Source organism: Pogoniulus pusillus, chromosome 24 (genome assembly GCF_015220805.1).
Source record: "Pogoniulus pusillus isolate bPogPus1 chromosome 24, bPogPus1.pri, whole genome shotgun sequence".
NCBI lineage: Eukaryota > Metazoa > Chordata > Aves > Piciformes > Lybiidae > Pogoniulus > Pogoniulus pusillus.
Genome location: NC_087287.1, coordinates 10,251,937 through 10,270,260, shown reverse-complemented (window position 1 = coordinate 10,270,260; position 18,324 = coordinate 10,251,937). Strand labels below are relative to the sequence as shown.

Sequence of the window (18,324 nt, the reverse complement as noted above, 5' to 3'; positions counted from 1 at the left end):
GCCACCAAGCCCTCAGAGGCAAGATAGAGAAGCAGAGAAAATGTGCAGAGCAAAACCCCCAGTAGTAGTTAGAGGAACTCCAGAGAAACCAACTGGTAATCAGAGCTCCTGGACCACAGCAGCAATCAAACTGGTACTGCCAAGCAACAATTGGCCACAGATACACTGGCAGCAGCATTTAGAACCTCCTATCCCAAGGGATTTGGTTGGGTACATGACTAGGATCCCAATTCACAGTTACTCATATACACCTTGGTGCAGTTTGCTAATCCTGCCCTGCAACTAGCAGTATGGTGCACCCAGACAGTGGCAGGTAGCCCCCAGTTCAGATCCAGGTTTCTAATCCTCATTTTTCACCACTAGGATACCACCAGCAGCAGGGCAAAGCAATCAGGTTTCTGAATACTTCTAAAGCTGCAGTGAAGAGGCAAAAGCAGAACAAGAACCTGCTGCCTGAGGTCTTTGTGAGGCTTTCTGGGTTACAGAACCAAAGAAACATTCAGGTTGGGAAAGTCCCTCCGGATCCCCACATCCAACCCAGAGCCTAACTCTGCAGTGCTCATCCTAAACCACATCCCCATGCACCACACCAAACAGCTTTCAAACGCATCTAGGGTTGGTGACAACCACCTCTCTGGGCAGCCCATTCCAATGCCTGACCATGCTTGCTGTGAAAAAATGTTTCATTATGTCCAATCTAAACCTACCCAGTGGCAGCTTGAGGCCATTCCCTCTGCTTCTATCACTACTTACCTGAGAGAAGAGACCAGCATCAACCTCTCCACAATGTCCTTTCATTGTAGTTGTAGACAGCAATGAGCTCTCCCTCCAGCCTCTTCTTTTTCAAACCAACCAGCCCCAGCTCCTTCAGTCACTCTTAAGATTTACTCTCCATGCCCTTCCCCAGCTTCACTGCTCTCCTTTGGCTCCAGCAGCTCCACATCCCTCTTGTAACAAGGTGCCCGAAACTGAACACAGTACTCAATGTGTGGCCTCACCAAAGCAGAGTCCAAGGGGACAGTCACCTCCCTGCTCCTGTCCTGCTGGACACAGTATTTCTAATACAAGTCAGGATGCCATTGGCTTTGCCACCTGGGCACACTGTGGGCTCATATTCAGTTGCTTGTCAATTACAATCCCCAGGTCCCTTCCTGCAGAAAGCTTTCCTGCCACAGTGGTTGTGGTGGCCCAAGTGCAGGACCTGGCATTTGGCCTTGCTGAAGTTCATGCCATTAACATTGGCCTAAGGATTCAACCTATCCAAGTCCCTCTGTAAAGCCTCCCTACCCTCACAATGATCAACACTGCCACCTAACTTGCTGTCATCTGGGAACTCACTGCTGACACACTCTGTGTCTCCATCAAGGTCATCAATAAAGACGTTCAAGTGGTCCCAACACTGAGCCCTGAGGACACCACTTGTGACCTGCTGCCAGCCGGATTTAACTCCACTGACCAGCACCCTTTGTGCCCTTTCATCCATCGGTGCTTTATCCAGGGTCAGTGATGCTTACTCAGCTCACAAAAAGGCACCAGGACTACAGCTCCTGAAGAACAACTCAACAAGCCACTGGGCAACTACATCTCTGGAGTGGGTGTTTAGATCTTTGTTCTTGGACCGAGGGTTTGGAGCAGGAGCCTCCAAGGCAGTCCAGAGGCTGCTCTGCTGGTCATGGAGAAGACAAACCCAGCACTAGGGAAAAGGGAAGGCAGAGAAGTTTATTCAGCAATGCTGCTGCACCTCGCCTCAGCACTAAGTGTTGGTAAGAGACAACCACCCCCACAAGGATATAAAAACACAGCCACTGAACAGTGATCCTGGAGAAACCCTTTGATGGAGTGAACACTCCCTCTACTGCAGATGGGGAGGGGCTGTGGAGAAAGAGAGCAAAGGGAGAGACATGGTTTGGGTAATGCTGCCTTGGGGCTGCTGCAGGGGCAGGGGGAGAGGTCTCCAGGAAGGTCATGCCCTCCTAAGGCCAACACCACCATGTACTGCTCCACACAACAGTGGGTTACCTTCCCAGCACCAGGAGCTTCTGCTGCCCCTGCATCCAGTCACTCCTGTAACATGCAACCAGTATCAGCAGCCTCCAGCACGGTGTGATGGGACCAGCAGCAGCCTTGGTCCTGCCATGCCAGAGCAGGACGGGAGCCCCCATGATCAGTGCCACCACTGCCAGCAGGTAGGGAAATCTTGACTCCAAGCACCAAAGGGTTACACAGCAAAAGGCCACTTCCTCCTCCCACCAAGGTCAGAAAGCTGCTGCCCCTCTGCCCACCCACCCCCTCCAACAGAATTCAGAACAGTCAGTGGTCCGAGTGCTGCTGGCATCACTCGCAGTAGAAGTTACTCTCCCAGGGGTAGTGCAAGGTCCTCTATGTCAGGATGTCATGGGCTTGGTGCTCCACCAGCATCTCCATGCTCCTCACATCTGTGCACCAGAACTCCAGGCGATCTTTCATCCCTTTGATCTGCAAGGCAAGCCCAGGAGAACACTTTGGTGTCTCAACTACTGGCACTGCCAATGTTCGCCTGGAGGCAAGAGGCACCCACACGAACATCTGCATGCTCTTGTGAAACACAGCCACAGCACTGGTGTGTCTCGGTGGTTTGTGTGGCTGTCAGAAGAGAGGTGCCACTAAGGTCCCACTGACAGGAGTACGACCACCTACTGCAGAACACAGACACAAAATGCCCCCCACAGCCCAGGGAAGAGCTGAAGGTAGGGAAGAGTAAAAGGGCAAGAGGACAAAAGCTGATCTGCCTCTTCCTCCTTCCCTGACCACCTTCAAGAAGCACCCAAGGAGACCAGCTCTCAGACACTGTCCCTTCCCAGGTCTCCTTTCCACCTAGGTCACCTCACACCACAAAGACACCAGCCCTGCCTGGAGATTCACTGCCTCACCTGCTGTAAATCCAGCACACGTGGCTGCACCCACGTCATGTGCACCCTTTTATCCACTTCATCAATGCTGCCCTTGACCAAGCCCACCGACAGCGCCTTCATCACCAGCAGCTCCACCTGGAAAGGAAATTGTAGTTCAAGGAAACACTGATCTCAGTGATTCTCCACCCTGAGGCCCCTGAGATCAATCAAACCTTTACCTGCCACCAGCCCACAGAAGACATTTTACTGCACGCAACGGAACAGAGCAGCAGCCTCTCAAACTCATCATCCTCCAGATTTTAACTCTGCCTGGAGACTCAACATCTAAACATGCAGGTCTCTTTCCTCTAAGAGCAGGTCCCTTTCTCTCTGAAATCCCAGGAAGGACCAGGTCAGTGAAAAGAGTCCACATAGATTTGCCATGGGAAAAATGTGCCTAACCAACATGGTCACCTTTATGAACCACCTTGCTCGGTGGTTGAGGAGAGCACTGCAAGCACCCTGTAGCTCTTCCTCTTAGCCAAGTGCTCAACAAACTCTTCTAACCACGTCCCTGTTGAGGTGAACTGCAGAGCAGAGGGAAGGGTCACAAGTTGAGTGGAAGATATGCTGAACCAGCTCAAACCAGAAGAAACACTGAGCTGAGGCAGTAGTGATTAGTGACCCAAAGTTGAGCAGGTCACAAACAGCTCCAGCTCCCTCAGGGGTTGATACTGAGTCTGACAGGAGCTCATCACTTTTAAGCTAGTGATAATTTCACAGGTGACACCGCACTGTGAGGCAGATGTGCTGGAAATAAGAGCTACCATGAAGAGAAAGGTTGAAAGATTTGGCTAATGTAGAGTGAAGATGAGAATGGAGTCCTGCACCTGAGACCAGATGACCCCAGGTAGCAGCACAGGTGGAGGTGGGACAGGGTAGTGTGAGGGGTCAGCAAACTGTGCAAGAGGCAGAAGTGTGCTCTGGAGCAAAGGGGAACCGTGTCCTGCTCTGCACCAGTAAGGCCACAGCTGGCAGAGCAAGGGATGCCATTATCCCACCTGCTGCACTGTGCCCCCTCTTTGCACTCTCCCCTTCCAGTTTAGGGAGGGAACTGCAGAACTAGAGAGCCTAGCAAAGGGCTGCCAAGATTAGGAGGCTGAGAACATGACATTGTGAAGACCTTGTGCTTGTTCAGCCTGACTAATATGTAGCTTCTGGGACACCTCATCAGTCTGCCAGCACCTAAAGGCACTTCCAGGGAGAGGAAGAGGCAGCATTTTCACAAGGACAGGAGACCACAGGCAGGGTTTGCTACAGCAGGGACTCCAGCTGGACAGCAGAAGAAAATTCTTCACTGTGAGAAAAACTAAACATTAGTGACATTTCCCCTGCTTGGAACCACTCAGGATGGCTCGGCAAGGCCCTACATAACCTAATCCAGGGCTGTTCCAAGAGCAGGTGGGGACAGATGGCCTGCAAAGCCCTCTTCCAACTCAAGACTGTGACTAAGAATCCCAAAAAATCTGAGCTGCAGGACTTGGGACGTCACTCAGTTTGTCTAACCCTGAACTCACCTCATTCACTGTGACTTTGGCACTCTTGGCAATCTCTTCAAAAGTCAGCTGCCTGTGATTGGCAGGTCGGGTGAAAGTCATCTGTGAATTCAGGTGAACAACAAAACCAAACAGAATCAATCCTACGCAGCTTTGGCTCTCCCCAGCCCACAAAGCCTCCCTCACACGGCGCCACTGATCTCTGGCCCTGCAGCAGCAGCTTCACTTCCAACGTTTCATCAAAATGCTTCCAAGAGAAAGAAAGCAGAGAGGAGTGGCAGCCCTCCCTGCCCTGCCTTCCACACCTGGCTGCCTGAGCAACACCTCTGCTGAGAAACCATCTCCCTAAACGCAGCAGATCAGCCTTTGCTGAAAAGGTCTCAGTGCCCATCAAAGCCCTGAGGTAACACAGCACCCATGGGTGGTAAAACCTGTTCAGAACCAAGTGCTGGAAGCAGAATGTTTTTCACACCCCCGTGGGTCTGTGGGTGTGGATAAACTCATCATGCTCCAGATGACTCAATATTTCAGTTTTTGAAAGAGATCCAAGGCCACAGAGGTTCATTCTCCACAATTATTTGTTAGCAACAGAGCCAAAGCCTTCAAGTGACAGGAAAGAAACTGTTCAAACAAGGTTAACCATCAGGAAAAGGCTTCATAGTGCTCAGAAAACTGAGATTTTAGCTGTGGTTTGGAAATCTTGGTTCTACCAGAACATATTTCAGACATCACCCTCCAAATACACAACTCTTCTCCCCCACCCCTCTGAAACCACCAACCAGAACACACCACAAGGTTTATGTCTTGCCCTTTGGCACCATCTGCAGGAAAAATTAGCAGTGGACTATTTATAGCCACCAGTGTCAGAGCAGGGGAATGAAGCCAGCACAGACAGAACCTGTAACAGGAGGTAGCTGGAGCAGTCCCTCGCTACCTCCCACCTCTAACCCACCGCAGGTCACAGCTCACCTCCATCAGGCACAACAGCTGAATCTTCTGCAGCAGAAGTGCTTCATTTGCAGCCAAATCTGGCTGCAAGAGAATAAAACAGAAGAATTTACTTCATTATTACCTTAGGATGCTACAGACAGGAGGAGTAAACCACTTGGGACCCCTCTGAAGGGACAACCTCCCCACTACTTGGCAGTACTTCCATAAAACAGACCTTAAAGAAATGCCCAGTTCAAGGATGCATTTCAGAGAGCTGGCAACCTGTGCAAGGGGACACAGCAGCCCACCTGTACATCACTGCTGGCAGGGATTCCTGGCAGAGCCAGGGAAGGTAGCACTCAACAGCATCAAGGGAAAAAACACCCTTTGGATTCTGCTCCATGTAACTCACTATCTCTGAGTCAAGATTTCACACTGGAAGCAGTTCAACCCTGGGGCTGAAGGGCATTATGGCATTGAAACCACAGATCCTCCTGTGCAAGACCACAGAGTGATTCTCAGTTGTTTTCCTCCCCTTTCTTTCAACCAACCAGACACAGAGGGAAGGCAAAAGAAAAGGAATGACGTGTAACAAGATGAAGGAAGCATTTCTGTGGTTAAAGTGACACCAGTGCACCACAGCTGGGAATTCTTAGGGCAAAGGTCCACAGAGAATCCAAGTGTAAATCTGGACCTCAGGCCTTCAGGAGCAGCTCAGCTCACTCACCTGCTGACCCCAGGCTGACTTCAGAGCCTGGAAGGCCTCTACGTTACCGCTGTTGAAGGCATAGAGAGTGTCAATCAGCCACTGCCGGTCGGTGCTGCGCAGGGACTCCAGCACGGGGTGCATCAGCTGCAGAAGCCAGGCAGGAGAAGGTTAGGATGGGGACCAAAAATAAATCAGCTCCTGACACTCAGCAGGGAGGGACTGCAGCATCGCTTACCAGCTCCCCAAAGTTATAAACCCCTTCTCCCAGAAGTCCAGCCAGCCCCAGGGTAAAGGCTCGCTCCTGCTGCTCTGACACTGGAAAGAACAACAAACCCAGTTTGGATGAAGCAACAGTTTGAGGCCACTCAACCTCTCTCAGCCCTCCTCATCACCCCCTTCCAGCCCTGACGTTCAGCAGCCTGCAGTAGCCACAGCAACAGGAAAAAGGGCCAATTTTTGAACCTATGGTGAAGACTTTAAGGAACCAGAACAAAGGCACTTCGCCTCTCCCATCACTCAGGAGCAAAACCCACCCAGCTCTTCTCCTAGTGCATTCCTCTCTGCAGCCAGATCCTGGCCCAACTGCAGTGGGTTCAGAGCAACACTGGGACAATTTGTGCTCTGCCAGGGAGTTTTTCTCCAGACTGAAGTGGTGGAGCAAAGAGTGGAAACTGGGAGGCTCTGTGCTGGGCAAAGGAGGAGCTACCTGGCAGGTCTTTGACATCAATGCAGCCCAGGAAGCGCAGAGCATCCTTGTAGTAGGAGGCATGGTTGCCTATGGTCTGGTAGTACTTGCTGGAGAGGTCGTAAAAGCGGCTGTGGACCGAGGTCACCCCAGGGAGGTTGTTCAGCATCTCTTCGACCTCCTCGATGGTCTCCTAGATGAGAGTGAGGCCCTGTTTGTTACAGATGAAGGTTCGCCCCATCCATACACACCCCAGCTCCCAGCCTCCAGTTCCCTGTAGCGAGGGCCACAGCGTTTCCATGCGGTCCAGAGTAAAGCCCACCAGAGAAGCAGGTGAGACCATAGCATTAAAAATAAAGCCATGGCATCTGCCCTTGACACAGTGGCTAGACAGAAAACACACCAAAACACAACCCTGCAGCTGTACTTACAGATACAGGCCCTTTGTATACACTCACACCCACCAGAGCTACTGCTGCTCTAAGAGACAAAGCTGCAGCTTTAAGAGCTGGCTCTACAGAGAGCTCAAATGACCACCCCCCTTAGCACAACAAATGATGCTCTAACTCAGCATCAGCAGCTGGCCAACAGGAGCTGAGGAAAGCTAGGAAGTGGAAGAGATCAGGGTATTCTCTCTCTCCTGGGCTGAGTGCACAGAACTGCAGTGACCAGAACTGCAGACCAACAGCACCCCCAGGGCTAATGAAGCCTCAGAGGTTTGGCCGCAAGCACCACACAGACATTTTTGTACCCCCCAAGATGTAGAGCAGAACCACAGCTGACCCTGGAAACCCATCTAATTCCAGACTGAAGCACAGACACAGCAGTAACTACCATGGTGCTCCAGAACCCCCCAGGTGAAGTCACCAGCTCACCTTGGTGACCTGCAGGTCCCCGATGTTCAGCTTGAGCGCTCCAATGGCCGTTTTGCACAAGATGACAGCTTCATCACTGCTTTTTACCTGCAGCCAAAGACATCTGTTTTAGAGAGAGCTACCCTGCAGTCAGGTAGACTCCTGAATCCTGCAGGATGCTGCAGGAACATCACTTGTTCCTATCTTCCTGATGTGCAGAGCTGATGACTGAGAGCAGGTGCAGGTGTCCTCCATCACACACACTCCTCCCTCTGCAGCAGTGCCCTCTACACTCATGCACAAAATCATCCCTGCAGGTGGACTAGGAGAAAAAAAAAACAAACAAACAACTTCAAAAATACCTTCTCTCGAGTCTTTTCCAGAAAAGTAAGGGCCACGTTGGGATCTGCAAAGAAAAAAAAGGAGCAACAATATCAGGAGCTCCCATGGAGCCTAGAAATAGATCCTTTCCCTGGACTGATGCAGACTGGGATGTGTGCTCTCTCCAGTGCACTGCTGACCCTCCACATGTGCCACTGACAGCAGGCTTTCTGCCCCCAGCCTCTTCTCTGCAAGGAGGCAGCTCTCTAGGTTAGTGCTCTCCCTTCTCAACACACCAGAAAGGCATCAGCCCAAAACCAAACCAGCTGAACACCACTGCTGTTAATTGGTCACATTTCACAGGCATCAGTTGCTAAATTCCTGTAACAAGAGCTGAGGACACCTACCTGTCATCTGCCTGACCACATGAAGGATGATCTCAACCAGGGACAAGGGGTTCACCCTAGAACAAAAAAACTAGTGTCAGAACAGCCCCAGCCTGCAGCAGGTGACTCCAAAACCTCCCAGCAGACAAACTCACCTGTGCTCAAACTCGCTGATGAAGTTCTCATAGAGCTGCAGGCACAAAGAGAGGGGAGGTCAGGGCACAGGGACGTTCCATTCCAGCCACGACACTCCCTTGCACTCTACACCACCTCCTTTCTCCAGCCAAGCAGTGGGCATCCCACACAGAAATGTTATCACTGTACAGAATCCAGGAGCTCAAAATTGCTGTGTCTAGTTAATTCTACCCCTGCAACCTCCTCCCAACATCAAGGAGTGATTCAAGAAACTCCCAAGCTACTCCACAACACTTCTCTGCCCCAGGATGGCCTGGGGCAGCTTCAGTTTTCACTATACAAGGAGCACAGGCCTCAAGTTTCCCAATTGCTCTTTGCACACGTTGGGAAAAGAGACTCTAGAAACCCACAGCTCTTCACCAAGGAAAGAATACCTCCTGGGAAAGGGAATTTTAACCTATAAACATAAAGGAGAGCAGAAGTACAGGATTACTTGTAGCACACAGAGTATACAGGACTGTGACCTGAGCAGGCTGTTACCTTCACAGCAGTTCCCAGAGAGGGGTGAAATAACCCATCAAATACTTTGAGGCATTTGTAAACCTCTCACAATTCATCCCACGTTTGCAGTTATAAGCTCCTTGTTAGAAAAAGAGAAAACAAAAGGACCCCTCTGCACTCCTTCCCCCCAAAATCTTAAGGGAGTCAAGGTAGAGAATCGTTTTGAAGCTTTTAAAACTGACACATTTTAGCAGGACTTTCATATGCCAGCCAAACCCTGCACACTCAGTGCACAAAGCCCAGGAAGCTGAATTCCCCTGGTTTAACAACTTGCCAGAGGCAAGCCTTATTTTTCCCTAGGACAAAACCACTACCACTCCTCACTACAGAAAGCCTAAACCCTTGGAAACAATCAAGCACCTCACCTTGATGAGTCCATCTCCTTGGGCAAAGCAAGGGTCCTGAACAAAGTCCAAAACTTGCAGAGTCAGCTGGTGCCAGAGTCTTAGGAAAGAGGATGGTCACTCAGTGAGTTCAGAGTTTACACCAGCCCTCAACTCACACTGCACACAGTATCTCACACTCAAAAGTCTCCTGAGCTTGCCTGTCTCAAGGCTGCTATGAGTAATGACAAAGACAAGTCAGTCATAAAAACTAGTGGTAGAGACCCACAGAGCCCCAAGGCGGTGGGGCTGGAAAGGGCCTCTGGATTGCATCCAGACCAGCCACTCTGCTGAGGCAGGGGCGCCCACAGCCGCTTGCCCAGAACCACAATGGCCACGGTGGGGTTGGAATCCTCCAGAGGAGACTCCACAGCCTCTCTGGGCAGCCTGCCCCACACCCTCACACCAAGGCTTCTCTCGACACAAGGCTCAGGGTTGTTTTACTGCCCTATTTTCAGCGGTTACACACAAGTTGATTTACCAATCACTAAGGTACAAGGGGGACGCAGGGGGATCTGCTCGTCCCCGTCCTGGGAGGGCTCGGCAGGCCGGCTCAACAGACCGGGAGGAGGCCGCAGAGCCCCGTTCTCCGGTGGCCAGGCCGGGACAGCCTCCGCTCCCCGCGGGACAGCCCCTGGCGCGATGCGTGGTGAGGCACAGCGCCACAGCATCGCCCCGGGACGCACCGGGGCACAGGGCCGAGGGCGACAGTGCCCTCCCCGGGCGCAGGGTTTAGCGGCGCATCCCCCCCGGGCCCCGCTCACTTCTTGTTGTACAGCTCCTCCAGCCGGTGCCAGACGGCAGCCTGCCCCGGCCCCGAGCTCTGGCTCTGCTGCAGGAACCCCGGCACGTCCTTCATGGCGGCGGCGGCAACGGCGGCGGCGGCGGCGGCAAGCGGCGGGGTGCGGGCCGCGCTCGCGCACGCCGGAAATGCACACTCACTTCCGGCACCGCGCGGGGCACGCCGGGTACCGTAGGGCCCCGCGCCGCCGCTCCCGCGCCCCCCGCGCCGCCGTCACCATGGCAACGCCGAGCGCCGCCCGCCCGCCCGCGGCCTCCGCCCGGCACCCCCGCAGCGCGGAGCGGCCCGAACGGCGCGGCGCGGCCCCGAAGCCACGGAGCGGCCCCGAAGGCACGGAGCGGCCCCCAAAGCACGGAGCGGCCCGAACGGCGCGGAGCGGCCCCCAAAGCACGGAGCGGCCCCCAAAGCACAGAACGGCCCCGAAAGCACGGAGCGGCCCCGAACGGCGCGGCGCGGGGCGGAGCGGGGCGGCCGTGCTGCCGCCGGCCGTGCGGGCGCGGCTACTCGAGGCACTGCGGTAGCGCGGCGCAGGGGGCCCGCCGGGGAGCGCGGCGCCGGCCATGGAGCGCGGGGCTCGGCGCGGCGGCCGGCTGCTGGCGGCGGGTGAGCCGGGGAGAGGGGACCGGGCTGGGCAGGGAGCCTGCGGGGAGGCAGCGGCCGGGCTGGATCCCTGGGCAGAGAGCAGCGGGATGAGGCTCAACCAGGACAGGCTCAACCAGGACAGGCTCAACCAGGACAAGCGCCGAGTCCTGCCCTTGGGAACAGCAACCCCATGAAGGCTCCAGGCTGGGGGCAGAGGTGCTGGAAACTGGTGGGTGGAAAAGGAGCTGGGGTTGCTGGTGACGGCAGCCGGAGGCGAGCCAGGATGTGCCCAGGCTGCCAAGAAGGGCTCCAGCATCCTGGCCTGGATCAGCAAGAGTGTGGCCAGCAGAGCTAGATAAGGGATTGTTCCCCTGGACTGGGCACTGCTGAGGCCACACCTGGAATCCTGGGGTCAGCTCTGGGTCCTCATTCCAAGGAGGGCACTGAGGGGCTGGCATGTGTCCAGAGGAGGGCAACGAGGTTGGTGAAAGGTCTGGAGAACAGGACTGGTGAGGGGCAGCTGTAGGACCCAGGATTGTTGAGCCTGGAAAAAGACAGGCTTATGGGAGATATTCTGTCTCTCCTCAACTCCCCGAGGGGAGGATGGAGCCAGGTGGGGTTTGGTGTCCTCTCCCAAAGAACGAGTGACAGGAGAAGAGGAAATGACCTCAAGTTGCCCCAGGGAAGGTTTAGTTTGGAGATGAGGGAGGAACGGAGCAATTTCTTCACTTTGAGGGTTGTCAGTACCTGGCTCAGGCTGCCCAGGGCAGTGGTGGAGTCCTCATCCCTGTAGGACATTCAGAACCTTGGAGATGTGGTGCCAGGGGACACGGTTTGGTGGTGGCCTGGCAGTGCTGGGGTGGCAGTTGGACTCCACGAGTTTCAAGGCTTTTCCAGCCGAAATGACTCCACGTGAGAAGCACATCACCATCCCTCCTTTGATGCCACTTCACCCTCCCTTCTCTTTACCACCTCTCTGCTTTCTTGCAGTGTGGAGGAGGCTGTGGGACTGCGGCCCCAGGGATGGCAGCAGCGGTGGCCCCTGGGGCCTGGCCCGGCTCCCGCTTTGTTCTGGGGACAGCAGGGGGGCAGCTGGCCCCGCAGCACAGAGGTAAGGCTGGCTGTCAGCAGGGGGGCCTGGCGCCCGCGGGGATGGCAAAGGGGAGGAACTGATAGTGTTGCAGTGAGAGCAGGGGGTGGAGGACATCACTTCTCCTGTCCTGACAGTCTTGATAAGGCAGAGCTGGCCTGAGAGCAACACAGGTAGGAAGATTTACTGGAGAAGTGTCAGTGTTAGCACGACTGTGAGTGCAGCTCCCCAGGAACTCGCTGTGGTGAGGCAAAGCCATGTCCTTGGAAGGTAGTGATGGTCCCACTGAGGCCACAGGCATGCTCAACTCCTAATTGCTGTGTGCAGGTTGCCAAGATCCAGCAGCTCTTGGCTCTTGGCTTTCCCACGCCTTCTCTGGCCTGCTCATCATGTCCTGCTACAGAAAGTGCTAATTGTCTGGGGAGAAGCTGTTCCTTGGGATGACAATGAGTGTTCTCAGCCCCTTCTGTGCGTGGTGCTGACCTGCAGTGCCTCCAGGCACCTGCAGAGCTCTCGGCAGGAAAGGGAGACATGGAACCTCTGTGCTAAGCTGGGCGGCACTGTCCTGGAGTGACCATTTCACCCTGTTAGAGACTGCTGGGAGCTGAGGACATGGGAACAAGTCTTCTGTGTCCCCGAGGCAGTGCAGAGCCTCATGCTGCTGTTCTCACAGCCCCACATCCATCCCTATGTCCACAAAAAACCCTCTCAGAGGGGTACCACACTTGGTACTTGGAGAAAGCACAAGGGAAAGTACCTGCTGGTGGGTATGGATTGGACTGGCAGTAAGTGAGCTTCTCTTTGCTGAACACCAGCACAAGCAGTTGCCCACCAGGGACCTTTGTGCAACCTTTCTGGGGTGTTTTTCTCTCCAGAGCAGGTTTCAACCAAGCTGCTGCCAATACACTCCCTTCTGTGCTTTCTGCCCCAAGCAGGCTCCAGGAGACCAGGCCCTTCTCTCTGTCTGCTGCTGCCAGGGCAGCCCCGGGAGCAGGCAGCCGGGGAGGCACCGGCAGGCAGGGGCAGCTGAGCCTGCAGGACGTGGCAGAGCAGATCCGGAGGCAGGAGCGCCGGCGGGTGGTGGTGATGGCAGGCGCAGGGATCAGCACCCCCAGTGGCATCCCCGACTTCAGGTAATGCCTCCTGCTGCTCCTCTCACCCCCACTTTGGTTCCTCTGTGCCAGGCCACACTAGCACAGGAGCTTGCCTCATCCTTCTGCTGCTGCTCCTCCTTCTCCAGCCAGAGGCACCAAGGGCCAAAGAGCTCAGCTGTCTGCAGCTCACTGTCCTGGCCCACAGCCTCTGTTTTGGTCACCTGCTTGCTTTGTAGATCCTTGTTCCTCTTCCTTCTTATTTCTTGGGCTGAGAAGTAACCTCAGCCATCCACCTTGGTCTACTTCTCTCTATTGACTCAAGGGGAGTTGGGGGGCCTGGCAGAGCTTTGTTGTCAGAAATCAGAGGTGATTGAAGCCCATGCAGGTTGACATCACTGCGAGACTTTGGGCCATTCCTTGGCCCACGTCCTCAGGTTAAGTCACTCCTGTTGCTTCATTTTGTGGCTGCACTCCCTGCACCACCTTGGCCACCAGAGAAGAGTCAACATGGTCATGGTGTGGGCTTGGGATGCTCCAGCTAGCAGAGAGCATGGTCCTTCCAGCGCATCAGCGTGGCCCAGCCCTTCTCACAATAAGTGACCTTATTGTGACCTTTCAGTATCTTAAGAGGGCCTACGAGAAAGCTGGGGAGGGACTTTTTAGGATGTCAGGTAGTGATAGGACTGGGAGGAATGGAGCAAAGCTAGAAAGGGGTAGATTCAGCCTGGATATTAGGAAGTTCTACACTGTGAAGGTGGTGAGACCCTGGAATGGGTTGCCCAGGGAGGTGGTCAAAGTCCCATCCCTGGAGGTGTTTAAGGCCAGGCTGGATGAGGCTTTAGACAGCCTGATCTAGCATGAGGTGTCCCTGCCCATGGCAGCGGGGTTGGAACTGGATGATCCTTGTGGTCCCTTCCAACCCTGACTGCTTCTATGATTCTTTGCCTGGGAGCTCACCTCTGCAGCTGGAGAACCTTGGCTTGCAGCAGAGCAGGAACTGAGGCAGGTTCTCCTGTTCGAGGTGCTCTGGTGATGCACCATAGGCAGCACAAAACAGCCAGAGTGCCCAAGGACTTGGCTGCCTGCTCTGCCACCTCTTGGTGCATCTCTGCAGTGGGCAGCAGCTCTCCCTGCTCTCACCAGCCCTGCTCTCTCTTTCCAGGTCTCCAGGGAGTGGCCTCTACAGCAACCTTGCACAGTATGACATCCCCTACCCAGAAGCCATCTTTGAACTGATGTATTTCTTTGCCAACCCCAAGCCCTTCTTCACGTTGGCCAAGGAGCTCTACCCTGGCAACTACAGACCCAACTATGCCCACTATTTCCTGAGGCTGCTGCACGACAAAGGGCTGCTGCTGCGCCTCTACACCCAGAACATCGATGGGCTGGAGAGGGGTGAGCTCTCTCCTCCCCAGCTCCCAGTAGCACAGCGCTGGGGAGGGCCAAAGGCAGGGAGCAGAACAAGCAGAAGACTTAGAGGGGATCTAATCAATGATTATAAGTATCTGAGGGCTGAGTGTCAAGAGAGAGGGGACTAACTCTTCTCAGTTGCACCCTGTGAGAGGACAAGGGGCAGTGGGTATAAACTACAGCACAGGAAGATCCACCTCAGTGTGAGGAAGAACTTTACTGTAAGGGTCATGGAGCAGTAGAGCAGGCTTCTCAGAGAGGTTGTGGAGTCTCCTTCTCTGGAGACTGTCAAGACCCACCTGGATGAATTCCTATATGACCTGTGCTAGATTCTATGGTCCTGCTCTTGCAGGGAAGTTAGACTTGATGATCCATGGAGATTTCCAATCCTTAACATCCTGTGGTCCTGTGAACAGGAGGCAGGGCTGGGCAATGCCCAGCCTGGAGTGTCTGGGTAAGTCCCTCAGGTTGAGCTGGGCTCTGCCATGCGCTGTGTTCCAGTTGCTGGGATCCCTCCTGATAGGCTGGTGGAAGCCCACGGCACCTTTGCCACTGCCACCTGCACAGTCTGTCGAAGGCAGTTCCCAGGAGAGGACTTCAGGGTGAGTGACGCAGCTGGCATCGACCCTCGCACAGGGAGAACCTGTGGCAGGGCTGTCCCTGTGCCCTTGGGGCCAGGAGGTTCTGTTGGAGGGGACCAGGTTGAGGGCCCTGCTGTGGTTCTGACCCTGCTTGCGCAGGTAAGGAGCAGTATTGGGTACTCCTGCTGCAGGGGGACGTCATGGCCGACAGGGTCCCTCGGTGTGCCGTCTGCAGCGGCGTGGTGAAGCCTGACATCGTGTTCTTCGGCGAGGAGCTGCCGCAGCGCTTCCTCCTGCACCTGGCAGACTTCCCCCTGGCAGACCTGCTCTTTGTCATCGGGACGTCCCTGGAGGTCTGGGAACAGCAGCAAAAGGCACCTCAAAAGCAGGGCCCCAAGGGCTCCTGGGGAGAGAGAGGGGCTGGAGGAGGAGGCTGGGTTATCAAGGTGAAATTTTAGGTGGCCCCAAAATAGAGATCATGCACTAAGAGACCTCTCTTGTGTGCTCCTGGTGAAGGTGGACATCTTGGCATCTGGAGAGTGAGAAATGAGTTTTGAGGCTACCTGGGGAGAGGCCACGGGATAACTGGTGGCACCTATGACCTGTTCTGAGCTGAGGTGGCTGAGCCCAGCATGAGCCGTTGAAGCTCAGCATGCAGGCAGTTGATGCCCAGGGTGCCTGTCAGTGTGCTGAGCCTCTCTCTGCCCTCTGGCTATCCCACCAGGTGGAGCCCTTTGCCAGCCTGGCGGGCGCCGTTCGCAGCTCTGTGCCCCGAGTCCTCATCAACCGCGATCTGGTGGGACCCTTCGCTCGGTACCAGCGCCACAACGATGTGGCCCAGCTGGGAGATGTGGTCAGCGGGGTTGAGAAGCTGGTGGAGCTGCTGGGCTGGACAGAAGAGATGCAAACGCTGATCCAGAAAGAGAAAGAAAAGGTGGGAAGGGGCTCAGAGCCCAATCTCTCTCCTTCCTCAATCCATGTGCTGCGCTTATTCTGGGGGCAGCAGGTTTGTGCTTGCTGGGGTTGGAGAAAAGCACCACAGAAAGGTGCAGAAAGGTTACAAAACTCAAGCCAAGCCCAGCCCAAACCTGGTGTTGGACAGCAAAGTGCTGCAGAGCAGAGCTGAACCTTTGGGGCACAAAAGGGTAAAGTGTGGGTCTGCTACAACAGGTGAAATAGGAAGAAAGGGCAGGATTTAGGGGGATGAGGGCACTTTGGGGTGAGTGGGACACTTTGAGGTGGATGAGAACAATTTTGGGTGGATGAGAGAGCTCTGAGGCTTCTTCAGACAGTGACCCACACAGTTACTGAAGAGTTCTCTACTGAGCTCAGCTGTTTTTTTTTTGTTTGTCCCAAATATCCTGAAAAAGCCCCAAAGTGGCCTGGAGCTGTCAGTGACCCACCAGAACATTCCCCTACCTGTGTCAGATTAGCCCAGGGCAACCTCCTCAGGGAGAGGGGAGTCCCCTGGGCACAGGGCACATAGATCTCTTCTCCAGGCAGTGCTTCCCTGAGAGGGGTGTGAAAGGCCTGGGAAGCTCCACTCAGCGGGACACACATCTTTGCTGTGAGGGTGCTGGAGGAGGCTGTCCAGAGAGGTTATGAAGTCTCATCTGGAGAGACTCCAAACCTCGCTTGCCCTTGTGCTGCTGGGTAAGCTGTTGTGGATGATCTCCAGAGGTCCTTTCCAGTCATCACCATGCTGGGATTTGGGGATTTCCATTTGTACCACTCAGTTTTATCACATTGTGGGATAGAACAGGTAGGAATTAGTCTTTCAGTCATGTTCTTGATTTCTCAACTCCAAGCCATTTGGTGTGGATGTGAGATCAACCAGCCTATAGTTCACTGTGCTGCTCTGAACCCCCAATGGACAGAGCTGAAGCAAATGTTCTGACAGCTAAAAACCAAACTCCTCCAAGCTATTGGATATGTGTGCTTCTGACCAGGCTAACAGGGCCCCCGCGGTCTAAACACCCTGGCAAACGCTGCCTGGTCTTTTGCTTTCAGCTGGATGCCAAAGGCAAGTAGGAGAGCTGGCTCCCTGCTGCTGGAGAGCAAGAGACTTTGTGGTTCCCAGCATGGGCAGAGGAGGAGATCCTGGCAGAGAGCTGTGGTGGGACAGGTCATGCAGCCCTGCAGCAGCAAATCCACCAGGAGCGGCTGGGAGGAGAGGATGCTCATGGCCCTGCTAGGCTGGGAGGGGAGCAGCAGCCCTCACCCACGAAGGAGGAAAGCCAGAGGGAGTGGAGCCCAAACACCAAGCTGAAAACTGGTTCTACCCTACCTGAGACTTCAGCTGATGGAGTACCAAGCACTGCTCCATCCTCATCTTACCCCATCTTGGCACCACAAGGAGTGACTCTTCTCTGCCTCTTGCCGCATCAGCACACCCTCTGATGTCCAGCTATGAGAGCTTCCCCAGGAAGGGGCCAGGAGCTCCTGGTCTCTTGCCAGCACATCAGGGAGCCTGTTTGGGCCTCCTGCCACCTCGGCCCCCTAGAGGGACAGCTGTTCAAGGAGCAGAGGCTGAAAATGCCACAAGGAGCAGGCCTCGAGGCAGGACAGCCTAGAATGAGTTCACCTCCCACCACTGACTGAACATCCACTGCTTCCTTCCACAGCTGCTCCTCGGACACAGTCATGATCTTCCAGCTGCTGCAGACTGCTAAGGTTTATTTTTCAGGTGAAACCTCTACTAGATGGGGGACAAATGCTGTCTAGGGGGCTGCCTGCCCCCATTCCCAATCAGGAACACTGGCTCAGGCTGCTGGAAGGGCTCCAAGTCAGGTCACTGTTAATTATTTAATAATAAAAGAGTTCTAATTCTTTTGGCAATGTAACCTGAGGCATTTTCTGTGGATTTCACACTCCCTGGTGCTCAAACATCCCCACCCCCTCCACCTCCTCTACCTGCCTCTCTGTTCCTTTTCCCTTTCTCACCTCACCCAGTGCCTTCACCCCTAGCAGTGCTGTCCCAGGAGCAGGCTGTGCCAGGCACCACGCTGACATTCTCCCTCTGCATAGAGCTGGCAGGGCAGAGCCACTTCCTTGCAGTACCAGCTTCACCACCCCAGCACCCACACCTGGCTGTGAGGGTCACTGTCACACCCCCAGCTGACACTGCCTGACCCTCTGCCTGTCACACCACGGTCAGGTCTGGACTTAAGCACACCCAACTACACGCCAAGTGTTTGTCATGGCTAACAGAACCACAGAGAACTCCAGTGAGGGGACAAAGGCAACAGCACACAGCACTGTCACACTCACACCAGGCTGCTCCTGTGCCTGAAAGCCCTGTCCAGAGCAAACCCAGAGCTTCCAAGACTATTCATGCAATGAGAAAGATTTGGGGCTCATCTGCTGTGACTCAGC

At 54.7% G+C, this 18,324-nt stretch overlaps 2 protein-coding genes across 3 annotated transcripts; one reads left to right on the top strand and one right to left on the bottom strand.

Annotated features, from left to right (window-relative positions):
* Nucleotides 1-1,694: 1,694 nt before the first annotated feature.
* PSMD13 (proteasome 26S subunit, non-ATPase 13) lies at nt 1,695-10,287 on the bottom strand. Its single transcript, XM_064163504.1, has 13 exons — nt 10,155-10,287; nt 9,373-9,451; nt 8,467-8,501; nt 8,333-8,388; nt 7,967-8,010; nt 7,626-7,712; nt 6,772-6,943; nt 6,301-6,380; nt 6,084-6,209; nt 5,396-5,458; nt 4,448-4,528; nt 2,910-3,026; nt 1,695-2,475 (listed from the first exon to the last, which is right to left on the bottom strand). The coding sequence occupies exons 1-13, from the start codon at nt 10,247-10,249 to the stop codon at nt 2,380-2,382; spliced, it is 1,131 nt and encodes a 376-aa protein (XP_064019574.1). The 5' UTR covers nt 10,250-10,287; the 3' UTR covers nt 1,695-2,379.
* Nucleotides 10,288-10,682: 395 nt separating this feature from the next.
* SIRT3 (sirtuin 3) lies at nt 10,683-17,792 on the top strand. 2 transcript variants are annotated; one of them, XM_064163507.1, is made up of 8 exons: nt 10,683-10,795; nt 11,765-11,885; nt 12,800-12,997; nt 14,121-14,353; nt 14,870-14,970; nt 15,141-15,302; nt 15,674-15,883; nt 16,960-17,792. In XM_064163507.1, exons 1-8 carry the CDS (start codon nt 10,753-10,755, stop codon nt 16,978-16,980), a joined length of 1,089 nt encoding a protein of 362 aa, XP_064019577.1. In that variant the 5' UTR covers nt 10,683-10,752; the 3' UTR covers nt 16,981-17,792. The 2 variants fall into 2 exon arrangements, with proteins under 2 accessions (XP_064019577.1, XP_064019575.1); XM_064163505.1 differs by having other exon boundaries at nt 12,797-12,997.
* Nucleotides 17,793-18,324: the final 532 nt, after the last annotated feature.